Source organism: Anastrepha obliqua, chromosome 1 (assembly GCF_027943255.1).
Source record: "Anastrepha obliqua isolate idAnaObli1 chromosome 1, idAnaObli1_1.0, whole genome shotgun sequence".
Taxonomy (NCBI): Eukaryota; Metazoa; Arthropoda; class Insecta; order Diptera; family Tephritidae; genus Anastrepha; species Anastrepha obliqua.
The window spans coordinates 64,269,217-64,282,217 of record NC_072892.1 but is presented as its reverse complement, the minus strand read 5'-3'; the positions used below and the strand labels follow the sequence as shown (position 1 = coordinate 64,282,217).

General features: G+C 39.2%; 1 protein-coding gene across 6 annotated transcripts in view; it reads left to right on the top strand.

Moving 5' to 3' along the window:
- Window positions 1-13,001, top strand: part of LOC129247279 (protein AF-10-like) — a 126,003-nt gene that overhangs the window by 98,074 nt on the left and 14,928 nt on the right. For 5 of the 6 annotated variants that reach the window (XM_054886373.1, XM_054886365.1, XM_054886342.1 and 2 more), the window contains exons 8-10: window positions 3,587-5,846; window positions 5,906-6,119; window positions 10,459-10,611. In XM_054886373.1, the coding sequence (XP_054742348.1) occupies window positions 3,587-5,846; window positions 5,906-6,119; window positions 10,459-10,611 (2,627 nt within the window). Of the gene's footprint in view, window positions 1-3,586; window positions 5,847-5,905; window positions 6,120-10,458; window positions 10,612-11,194; window positions 11,385-13,001 lie in introns of those variants that run through there. The other variant, XM_054886381.1, reaches the window with a different exon arrangement.

Here is a 13,001-nt window from a genome sequence, read left to right as displayed (position 1 = left end):
GTAAGCATAATTTAACAGACTTTAAAACGCCTGATTGCTGAGACTGAGGCTGTTTTCAAAAACTATGAACTACACGACCAGCTACCAAGATATTCCCATGGCAGCCGGTTCTACGTTACCGCAATGACTCGGGGTTTTTCTCGATCAAGGGCTGCCGCCCTAGCAAACTAGCCCTGTCTAGTTTACCGCACCTCACCAGCTACTAAGATTTTTGTTGCGTCTCAGAAATAGTTTATTTAAGGGCTTGTCATAAAAATGACCACAAAATTATATAAAGGCATGAATAACTTAAAAACTATAGCAGTTCCTAATTCTACATCAAAAACCCCCAACTTATACGTGCTGAACCATTGCTCTTGTAAAATATTGTAAAATAATTTCATACACCTTTTAAATTTGTTTATTTTCGAAACTGAGTTAAATTTCGTTTTCCCCCAATACTTACCACACACAAACACATATACTTGAAAGAAGAAATATATAATATAAAGTATATTAACTAAAACAAATGTCAAAAATATATATATATATAATATATATAAAAATATATATAATAAAAAACAAAAGAAAATACACATGAGCTAAAAAGTCCCGGCCTAACAAAGAAAACAGTTTTTTGTTTTTTTTTTCACAATTAGCTTTATTTCCATCAAGCACAACGCAATCATTCCTTGTGACACGGTGCGTTGTCTTGATGAACCAAAACAGTGAGCAAACGCGACACCCACTTTGAACAGAGCTTTCTCATAGTCAAATGCTCATGCAATATAATGCCAACCTTCCTTTGATATCTTTACGATGTCAGCTAACTCTCGCAACTTTACTTTTCGATCATTCAAAACGATTTTTTGGCTTTTTTTCATGTTTTCTGGTGTTACCGTCTCATTTAGACGTCCACTGAGTTGAGCATCATGGGTGTCTCTACGACCACGTTTCAAGTCAGCAAACCAACATTTTATTGTTGTTTCTGGCACTTTTCAAGCCATTGCTTCGCTTGAACGGTATTTTTCTCCATCAAGAAGCAGCGCGAAATTAAATAACGAAATTCTTTGTGATCAATTGTTTTCAAAATAACAAAAGTAGCGTCACAATAATTCACGAATTCATGAATATCATGAAATTTGAACAGCCGTCTTTTTAAGGTTAGTACTAACTGAAAAAAACGGTTAATGCAATAAAAATAGTGCCATCTATGTGTTAGGAACGGGACTTTTCAGCCCATGTGTTATTGAAAAAGCTCTAAAAAGCAAATCAATGTCAAAAATGTATGCTTTGTAACCGCTTTAACTGTTGATTAAAACCGCAGCATCATGTCTTTTTAAAGCACAGTTAACTAGCTTTTGGCAGAAATTCACCACACGTGCAATAACATAGCGCTGAGAACCAGTTTTGCAGCAAAAGTTCAACTTTGGCCAATTTTTAAACTTATCTAACACTGCAAGATTGGACGTTGAAATTTGGTTTCGCTTGCAAGTAGGGCTGAACGAAAATCACTTAAGAAATGTATACATAAATCCACCACATTCCTTGAGTTAAATCGAAGCCAGTCAAAAAAATTCTCAGTTAAGAAAATGTATTTGTGTCAGAGTCACCTCAGTATTAATACGAGTTTGTACATACATACATACAAATACTCAACATAACATACCACAGATTTATGTGCGACAGTACAACAAAAAATATATACACATACATATACAATACGAGTATAACTTCATTGCAATCCATGAATCAAAAAATAAAAATTAATTATTTTTATTTTTGTCGCAAATAGGACACAATTCACCGCCGCTTTAATATAAGATTGTCAAAAAAGTCTTGCGGTATTTTTACTGAATTTTCAATTGTTCATAAAATTGGTTATAATAATGCGATTTAAGTCAAATATGCGCCGTTTTGTTCGATGACGAGTTCCCAACGAGATGCCAACTTCATAATGCCCCTCTTATAGAAGCTCGCTTCCCTATTGTCAAAAAACTCGGAGAGCCAATTTTCACAGGACTCTCTTGAGGACAACTTCCGACTACCAAGCTCGTTTGCCATGGACAGAAATAGGTGGTAATCACTTGGTGCGAGATCCGGACTATACGGTGGATGCAAAAGAACCTCCCATTCGAGCTCCCGGAGCTTCTGGCGCGTCACCAAAGATGTGTGTGGCCTGGCGTTGTCCTGATGGAAGACAATTCGGCCTCTGTTGATCAAAGATGGCCTCTTCTGCATGAGTGCTGCATTCAAGCGGTCCAGTTGTTGGCAGTACAGGTCCGAATTGAGCGTTTGGCCATAGGGGAGCAGCTCATAGTGGATGATTCCCTGCCAATCCCACCAAACACACAGAAGAACCTTCCTGACCGTCAATCCAGGCTTGGCCACCGTCTGGGCAGCTTCACCGCTTTTCGACCATGACCGTTTGCGCTTCACGTTGTCGTAAGTGACCCACTTTTCATCGCCAGTCACCATCCGCTTCAAAAACGGGTCGATTTTGTTGCGATTCAGAAGCGATTCGCATGCATCCATACGGGCAAAAATGTTTTTTTGCGTCAAGTCGTGTGGCACCCATACATCGAGCTTCTTTTTGAATTCAAGCTTCTTCAAATGGTTTATAACGGTTTGATGACTCATGCCCAGCTCTTGGCCGATGCTACGGCTGCTACTATGCCGGTCTCTTTCGATCAATTCAGCGATTTCATCGCAATTTTTGACGACAGGCCTTCCGGACCGTGGCGTATCTTCGATCACCTCTGCACCAGAACGAAAACGTTGAAACCATCGTTGTGCGGTGGAAATGGAAACTGTATCGGGTCCATAAACTGCACAAATCTTATTGGCAGCATGAGATGCATTTTTGCCTTTATCGTAGTAGTACTGTAAAATATGCCGTATTTTCTCTTTATTTTGCTCCATGTTTGCGACGCTATAACTCACGAACGACTAAAAGCAAACAACAATTAATCAAACACGTGTTAGCACGTGAAAAGAGCTTTCCAAAAAGCTCTAGTGTGAACCGATGCGACGAATACAACTAGAACTACGCGCTTGCAAAGACAAGCTTGCGGAAATACCGCAAGACTTTTTTGACAACCTTATATGAATTTGTATATACTTACACACATATATAGAAGTACTCAATTCACACTTACATGCATACAAACACAAATGTACATGTATATATGTATAAGTATAAATCTATTGATGCCTAACTCCAAAAATAATCCAAATCAAATAGTAAACTTTTAATTTATTAAAACAAAACTCAGCACACGCACCCACACGCACATAACTACACCAAAGTCAAAATGTAATTAAGCAAATTTGAAAGTGAAAACTGATGAAGTATGTCAATATTTTTTCTTTGCTTTCTCTACTTTTTCTCTTCACAAAAAAAAACAATGCGCTCACGCGTCCTGAAAAAATTAAATTGAATTTCTTATTAAATAATTCTGTGAAAATTCACCACGCACGCATTGTCATGGCTGTACTCTCTGACTCACCTTCCACAACCAACCAATATAATGAAAATTCACCATACACAAAACAAAAACAATAAACTTTTCCTTCACCTACCACCGCCTGCGTGCGCGTGCAACAGATCACGTTCTGGCGAGAGTGGCATGCAAGCATTGCAAGCTCAACATCTACAACAGCACCATCAGCAGCAGCAGCAACAACAACAAAGCGCACAATCACAGCAGCAGCAACAACAACAGGGGCTACCAGCACAAAAATCTAATTCGCGTTCAGGCAAGAAACGTGCAGCGGCCGCTGCAGCTGCGGCTGCGGCTGCTGCTGCTTTAGTGGGGGGCAAGAATCGCGATTCACCCGTGGAAAAATTGTCCAAATCATCGGCGTCGCCCATACAGCAGCATTTTCGTACCGACCTAACAACACCGACACCACCACCTACCGCACCCTCACCACTCTCGCTGCCACCGCCCAGCACTCCTACGCTTACACCAACACCCACACCTACCCATACGCCCTCACCATCGCCGGTTGTGATGTTGCATGGCAGCAGCAGTAGTAATGCATCCAACACAACGTCTCCGACAAGGCAGAAGGGTGGGGGGGCCAACACCAAAAGTGGCACCAATGGTAATGGTGGTAATGAAAACAACGGTGCGGGCGGCACAAATACTACCGGCGGAAATAATGGTAGTGGTGGTGGTGGTGGTGCCACCAGTGGCACTACCAATATGACAGCAAAAAATCTAACACTGCCTAGTGCAGGAACTAACTTAATGTCAGCGTCTGCGTCTGCCTCGTCCGCCGGCCATGATGGTGTCGCTGGCGATGCCACAGCCAAATCTAGTAGCAATAACGGTGAAGTGGTTAATCTTAGTGCCAATCAAAGCGGTACAAGTAGCGGGAGACGTGGCGGCGGTAATGTTGCATCAGGCTCTTCAACCGTTATGACGGAAGGCACCAATATGGGCAGCACCGCTGGTGCGTCCAGTAAAAATCCTAGCGATGCGCCAGCGCCCATGGTCGCCTCAAATTTGAGTGGTAAACCATTGAATAAGAAATTGTTGCGCGCCCAGCAAACGCTCTATCAGCAACAGTTGGCCGCACAGCAACAACAACAACAGCAGCAACAGCAAAAACGTTCGCCTGACCCGAAAAATGGAGGCGGTAGAAATACTAACTCAGCCACTAGCACCACTTCCACTTCCTCTGCCAATCCATCCGCCTCCACTTCCACCTCCTCTTCCTCTAACGCGACCAGAGCTTCGCCTGCTAAAGCTTTATCTAACCTAACGAATTCTAACCTCCTAAACTCCAATCCCTCCACTGCTTCCCCCTCAAGAAGCACCGCTACATCTGCCGCTTTTACTAACACAATCACCAGCAACAGTAATAATAATAACAGTAGCAATAATAACGGTAATAATAATAGCAATAGCAATAGCGCCACTAACACAAGCCAACTGCAAACGCAACAGCACCAGCAACAGCAACAACAACAATCACAACAACAGCTTCAGTCACAGCAGCAACAGCAGCCCAGTGTTGCTGCTGTTGGCGGCAGCAATAATGATATCATTGAAATTGTGCAATTAACCCCATCCAACTCTTCTACTTCTACGCTAACTCATCATCACCAACATCACGCACTTCATCATCCATCTCAACCGAAAACATTGCAATCCCCTGCAAATGCTACAACGACATCAACAACCACTTCTACTGGTATTCACCACAGAACGCCGGACAGCGGCATATACTCCTCCTCATCATTTGTTGCGAACAGCAGCGCCATCTCCAATGCTTCCTCCAGCAGCAGCAGTAGCAGCGGCGGCGGAGGCCTCAAATTTAGCTATGAACCTCAATCCAGCAGCATTGGCACGCCACCCATCATCGATTCGACAGCAGCGCATCTGCTCACAGCTGTGACCACCGCGACAGCATCGCTAAGTGCAGTGACAGGCAACATTACCACAACAACCTCAACCACGGCCATCAAAGATTCGCCACCCAGTTCACCTGGCTCTGAAATGGGTGCTGTAGCCACGGGGCCACGTAAGCGTGGGCGCAAAGCGAAGGATTCACACACCAATGAGGCGAAGGTTGATGTGAAAGTGTTCCAGAATGGGGGGCATGTGATTGGTGCCACGGTTACAACCGCTGCCATTACGACGGCAGCCAGTAGTTCGCCGTCCAGTGTGCCCAGTAGTGGTGCCGCCATTCACACTGCCGCCCATATGCTGGGCAATCAACTGAATCCGAACAGCAATGTGGCGCAGAAGCTCTCCGATCAGCTACACATGGAGATACAGGATCACAGCATCTATACTGCGGATGCGGTAACACCCCAGTTTGTGGGTGTGCCTTTTCCCGGAAAGTCTACGGTGGTAAGTACTTTGATTTCACCTTTATCGAGTTAAATTTGTATCCAAAAACTTATTTACAGCGAAATTCTACTTCGGCGCCGAATGTAACTAATAACAATACGGCAGTCACTGTAACGCCCGCAACTGAAATGGCCGGTGGTACTTCACTAGCTTCGATGTTTGGCAGTGGCGTTAATGGAAATATGGCCATACCTCAGAGTTTGGAGCAGCTGCTCGAACGCCAATGGGAGCAGGGCTCGCAGTTTCTCATGGAGCAGGCCCAGCACTTTGACAGTAAGTATTCTAGATGAGGTCATAGAATAATTCACAAAATTGTCCACTTCTTTTGGTTATTAATTCAAGTGAAATAATTCTCAATTCGTTAAAAATTATTTGTGCTTTGAACTGAATTCATTTATCTAATTCGGTTTTATTTCTTAATGTATACATTTTTTTTAATCGATTGCGATTAGTTTAATAGGATTTTTTGCTGTTATTAATTCCACCATTTTTGCAATTTTATCAATTTCGTTGAAAATTGTGTGTGATATAGGCCATATTGCTGCCTTTAAAACTGTATCTAAGAGGATCATCCGGTCAATCTACCATTTGTGCCACTTTCCCCATCATAACCACCCATATCTCGCTAATTAGTACAAAATACAGACCGATTCTTTGAGATAATAGGCCACTAAAAGCTCATTCCAATAAAGTGATGAACTCAGACCGGGTGTATTTCTGTATTTCAGTTTCTCATAAGAGACCATCTGCCTTTTGGAGGCGGCTTAAAACTGTTGGTCCCTCCATTTATAGAATAACATCAAAAACCGCATAACACAAATTGAAGGAGAAGCTCGGTCATACACCCAACAAAGAATATGCGCACATATATACACTAGGGCGGGTCGATTTAAAAATCGCTCATTGCTCTGTGAAAATCGTATTCTAGGGATCAAAATAAGAAACTTTGCCGAAGGAACCATACCTCTAAAACGAATTCTGATGTCCGCCAATTTGGGTCGAATGAAAAATCCCACTTTGACCCATTTAGAGTGCTCCAATCGAGTCCAAATGTATAACCGACCCCCACTAACTTTGGACGGCCGATCCACCCATGCCAGTGGCACACCCCTTGGAACTCCCCTGGGGGGTTCCCCGTACAATCATTTCAAAATATCACCATTTTTGGCCTTTACATGAGAAAATAAACTATTTAAAAAGTTCGACCCAAATTGGGGGACATCAGAATTCGTTTTAGAGGTATGGTTCCTTCGGCAAAGTTTCTTATTTTGATCCCTAGAATATGATTTTCACAGAGCAATGGGCGATTTTTTTGCCTCCCCACAAAAGACACTAAAAGTTCGACCCAAATTGGGGGGCATCAGAATTCGTTTTAGAGGTATGGTTCCTTCGGCAAAGTTTCTTATTTTGATCCCTAGAATATGATTTTCACAGAGCAATGGGCGATTTTTTTTGCCTCCCCACAAATCGGCCCGGCCTAATATACACTATATGTCGTCTTGATGAAAAAGTTTTCGGACTATATTCAGAATATTCAAAACACAAGTTTATTCAAAGTACTAACCATCAATTGCAAATCAAACTCTCGAAACATTTCTGGAACTCGTATAGCCGTCGGAGCCGTCTTCGATTTTTCCATTAACTCCTTTCGGCTGCGCAAACGCGTTCCCCGTAGTGTTTTTGGCTCGATCAAACAGAAATAATCGCTGAGAATCATATCATATCAGGTGAATTTGTTGGCTTTTGGATGGTATTCGTTTCATTATTGGTGAAAAGTTCTCGATTGGCACTTTGCGGCAGTGCGTTATCATGGTGCGAAATCCACGATTTGTTTCGCCACAAATGGTTTCTTTTTTGTGGAATTCCTCAACGTAAACGTCTCATAATGCCCAAATAATAGTCCTTATTTACTTTCGGAACATCTGACAAAAATTTCAGGTGTACATTTCTGTTGTAATAAATAAAAACCTTGAGCATCGCTGTCTTTTTTGACTGAAAACGACGTGTTTTCTTTGAGCTTGGCTCGAGGTCTTCACTCACTAGCCTGATGTTTAGATTGCGCGTGGTACTCATAAAAACACGCCTTGCCTCCAGTAATGATGCGTCTGATGAATGTTGGATTGGTTTCAGCCATGAAAATCATATATTTAATGATATCAACGCGGGCCCGTTTTCGCATGAAATTTAGGTCCTTTGAGATCAATGACAAACTTTGTAACAACACGCGCAAACGCAAATCATTAGCTATATTAGACTGTACGGATCCATAAGCAATGTTCAGGTTCTCTGATGGTTAATTTGCGGTTCTTGAATAACTTTTATTTCACTTTCTTGATGATTTTCGATTTCGACGGACTGCCACTACGTTCGTTAGCCTCCATGGACTCTCTTCTGAAATGTTCGTGCCACTCGTAAACGGCTGTTTTCTTTAGAGTATCATAACCGAAACAGTTTATCAAGGTTTTCGCACTATTGAATCCATTTTTAACGCAAAATCGAAAACACGTGCAGAGGTAGATTTTCTCAAGACGGCGTAACTTTTACAAATGTGTCGTAATGGCTATAAAATTTCGTAAGAATGTTAATCACAGCTGTGGTAACCTACCAAAACAAAAACATAACTCAAATCGGTTGACATAGAGCGTCACCTGGCGGTTGTTCCGCGTACTTTTTGATCGACGTGGTATATGTATATATGCAGACTTATTGGCAAATTAAAAAAAAGTCAACAAATTGGTATTAAAATCCTAAACTTCATAATCAAAATTTTTTAAAGAATTTCTTGTATGCCAGTTGAATTTTGCTATGATAAAGTACAAAGTTATAGTGGCTCAAAAATTAAGTTTTTTGTTTTGCCATTTTTTTTTTTGCTGACGTTGTTTGGTGTTTCTTCCATATACAAAAACAATGTCGAGTTTTCATTATGTGGAGAAAATCCACAAAACCGCCAGCAAAAAAAAAGGATTGTCAATAATTTAATTTATATGGTTGGTGTAGTAGAATGAACTATTATTTTATAAAAAATTGTTAAAATTAAATAAGAAACAAATAAATCGTGAAAACTTGTCAGTAAGTCCCTCCTATAGTTATGAAACGCGTAGTATAGTTCCGTAAAATGGTACCTACTTCAAATTCTTGAAAATTGAAATTCTATTTTAATTTAAACTAGCAAACCCGGCCCGCTTCGCTGGGCAAAGACACGGCGGGTCCACGTTTTGGCATATATTTCGAGACCCTAGTCATCAATAGGTATGAATATTACCCCGTATTAAAGCACTTATCAACAGCTTTCATTTGATACCCATATTGTACATACACAACCAAAAGTTACCCGGGTCCACGTTTTGACCTATATCTCGAGACTCTATCTACCAATAGGTATCCAAACTATACGGAAACCATCTTCAATACCTACTTAGCAATGTGTGTAAGTTTGGTTTAATTCAGTGCAAAGACACGGCGGGTCCACGTTTTGGCATATATTTCGAGACCCTAGTCATCAATAGGCATGAAAATTACCCCGTATTAAAGCACTTATCAACAGCTTTCATTTGATACCCATATTGTACATATACAACCAAAGGTTACCCGTGTCCACGTTTTGACCTATATATCGAGACCCCAGTCACGGAGCGGCATGAAAAATACTCTGTACTAAAGCATTCACCAACAGCTTCAATTTGATATCCATATTGTACGAACACATTCTAGGGTCCACGTTTTGGTCTCTATCTCGAGACCTTAGTCACAGAGCGGCATGAAAAATACTCTGAACTAGAGCATTCACCAACAGCTTCCATTTGATACCCATATTGTACATACACAACCAAAGGTTACCCGCGTCCACGTTTTGACCTATATCTCGAGACCCCAGTCACGGAGCGGCATGAAAAATACTCTTTACTAAAGCATTCACCAACAGCTTCAATTTGATATTCATATTGTACAAACACATTCTAGGGTCCACGTTTTGGTCTCTATCTCGAGACCCTAGTCACGGAGCGGCATGAAAAATACTCTGAACTACAGCAGTCACCAACAGCTTCCATTTGATACCCATATTGTACATACACAACCAAAGGTTACCCGCGTCCACGTTTTGACCTATATCTCGAAGCCCCAGTCACGGAGCGGCATGAAAAATACTCTGTACTAAAGCATTCACCAACAGCTTCCAGTTGATATCCATATTGTACAAACACATTCTAGGGTCCACGTTTTGGTCTCTATCTCGAGACCCTAGTCACGGAGCGGCATGAAAAATACTCTGAACTACAGCATTCACCAACAGCTTCCATTTGATACCCATATTGTACATACACATCCGAAGGTTACCCGGGTCCACGTTTTGACCTATATCTCGAGACCTTTTTTTTAATAAGAAGTATCCTATGTTACTTCTAACACCTCCAATAACATGTGTACAAAGTTTCATAATAATCGGTTAAGTAGTTTTGGCGTGAAAGCGTAACAAACAAACTTACATTCACATTTATAATATTAGTAGGGATTAACAGCTAGCGAGTAGAGGCAGCAAATATTGAATTTAAAATAAAATAAAAAAATTTTAAAAACTACTAATATAATATATAACTTTTCCTACTCTATACAGTCGCTTCACTACTCTCCTGCCTACATCAGCTGCAGCGTGAAAATGTCCGCCTGGAGGAGCATGTAACCAGCCTAATAGCGCGACGAGATCATTTGCTGGCTGTTAATGCACGGCTCGCAGTGCCACTAAAAACGAATACAACGCAGAGCCAAGGTAAGTGAAAGAGCGCAGTGCGAAAAAAGAAAGAAACAAAACAAAAGCTTGTACACGAGAGAGTGAAGAGTGAGAGAAAGGAAGGGAGAGAAAGAATATGCGAGTATGCATGGATGGATGCGCGAAGGATTAGAAAGTTAGGAAGCACAAGGATTCTCTCACAGGCATTACTACTGGTGGTATGCAGGCTATACCCACATACATACCTACTTATGTATGTGTAAATTGTGCGCGGCTGCCTTTTCACTTACGGCTCTAAATCTCAATTCAAACTAAATTCATGGAAGAGCGCACGAAATACAAAAATTTGGTCGAACCACAATTAATTATATGTAAATGCAAAAGCTTTGTTTAAAAACAAATTTCGGGTCACGTTGTTTTTTTGTTTTTTTTTTCGTTTTTGGGTGTTAAGCTTACAATTAATTGTACTTTTTTTTGATATTTTGCTAGCTTTGCTATGTTACTATTGTTTCTATTAATTTTTTAATTTAATTTTGGGGCCCAGTATTTATTTATATTTATATATAAATATACGTACATATATAATTTTTATTTTCTCTTAATGGTAACTCTTCTTTTCTAGTTGATTAAGTGTGACGTGAATCGGCCTTTTTATTTTGGATAAATCAAATTTATATTTATAATATACTACAACAAAAACACAAATGATGCATATTTGGAAATTCAAAATTTTTTTCATGCTGATAAATTAATTATTTCTTGTTCATACATAAATAAAATGGCATTAGATCGGAGCAAAAAACAAAATTGAATCCATTGTAAATATATTTTATTAAAATTCTAAGATTTGTTTTAGTGTATGTTTTCCTTATATATTACAACATATTTATGAATGTATGAACTTTACAACTGTACATTAACTGCTAGTATGTGTGTACGAACGCATAAACGGTTGGACAAAAAAAATATACAATATTTGTATGTATTTGTATTTAAATATTATATTTAATTTGCACACGTTTTACATACTTGAAAGAAACCGAAAAACAACAACACATAAAATAACAGTTTGCCAAAGCGGTAACCACTTAAGTACAAATCTAAAATGTAACAACCAAAATCAGACAAAAATTAGCAAATGCACCAATACGCACACAAATGCATACATAATTTGTAACTAAAAAAACATATTTCCTTTCTATTCACATCTTTTGGTTTGTGTAAAAAAAAAAAAACATATTAAATCCTTTTTCTTACATTGGCTGGAAATGAAGTAACATTTGAATAATCCAATTAATACAAAACTAAACATGTACATATGTGTGGGTGTGTATGTAAGAGAGTGATGAGAAAGTGGTGATGACGAATAAAAAAATTTTTTTTTTATTTGTGCGAAAATTAGCAACGCTAAAAGAAGGGGCTGTCAGCCCAGAGTGAAACAAGGCAAATTCATTCTTTGTTTTCTACTTTGTCAATACTTTTATTTGACAATCAAACGTAGTACAAAATATTGTTGTTGGTCTAGTGCCACCACCTTTAAGAATGGGTTAGGGCTAGTCAGAGGCCCGAAAAATGATGGCTTTCAATAATTTTGGTTTGCTAGTCAATTGCTTTATTTTACAAAAATCAAAACATAGCTACAGTGCATCATGTTTCGACTAGACTTTGGCAAAATTAAAAAAAAAATTAATAATTGTAAAAGTTATCGCTGTTTGTGTGGAGCCCGTTTCTCCAGAGGTCCCTTGCGGTGATCATCACAAGTCCTTGGAGATTAATCTAAAATCAATCGGACGAGAGAAATTAGTTTTAATAATAGATAATCTTGTGCCTGATCGAAACTTTTTCAAAATTAACAATATGGCGGAAATATTTTTCAGATTTTCGTAAAAAAAACAGCAATTAATTGTTTAAAAAAAATCGAAATTAAAAAAAAAATCCTTCGATCAGGCTCGAGTTTTTTATGTTTTTCAAAAGCAGTATAAATTTTATTGAAATCTACCAAGCGGTCTTAAGTTACAGTGATCGCCAGTTCAAAAAACATAGTTTCGAGAAAAACGCATTTAAAGAGCGCCCTTTGTTAATTGTTGAATAAGTCGAAAAGTATTTGTCGGATTCACACAATATTTTTAAAATATTATACTTTAAGAAAATGCAAAAAAAATCCATTTTTTCCAAATTATTACTACTCCTAACCCCTTAATGAATGCGCCTTGTATCATGCCTAATATTTATAAAACAATAAACAATTTTTTCCCCCCAATTCAATTCCGTATGAATTTTTTTTTTTTTTTTTTTTTTTTTCGTTTTGTTAGTTTATGGCAATTATTTGTGCACATGAAATCCACAATAAGGCTGTTTGTGAATCAAAATTGCATTTCTAATTTTATTTACTCAAAATCAGTAATTATTTAATTTTTTTTCGCCCACGA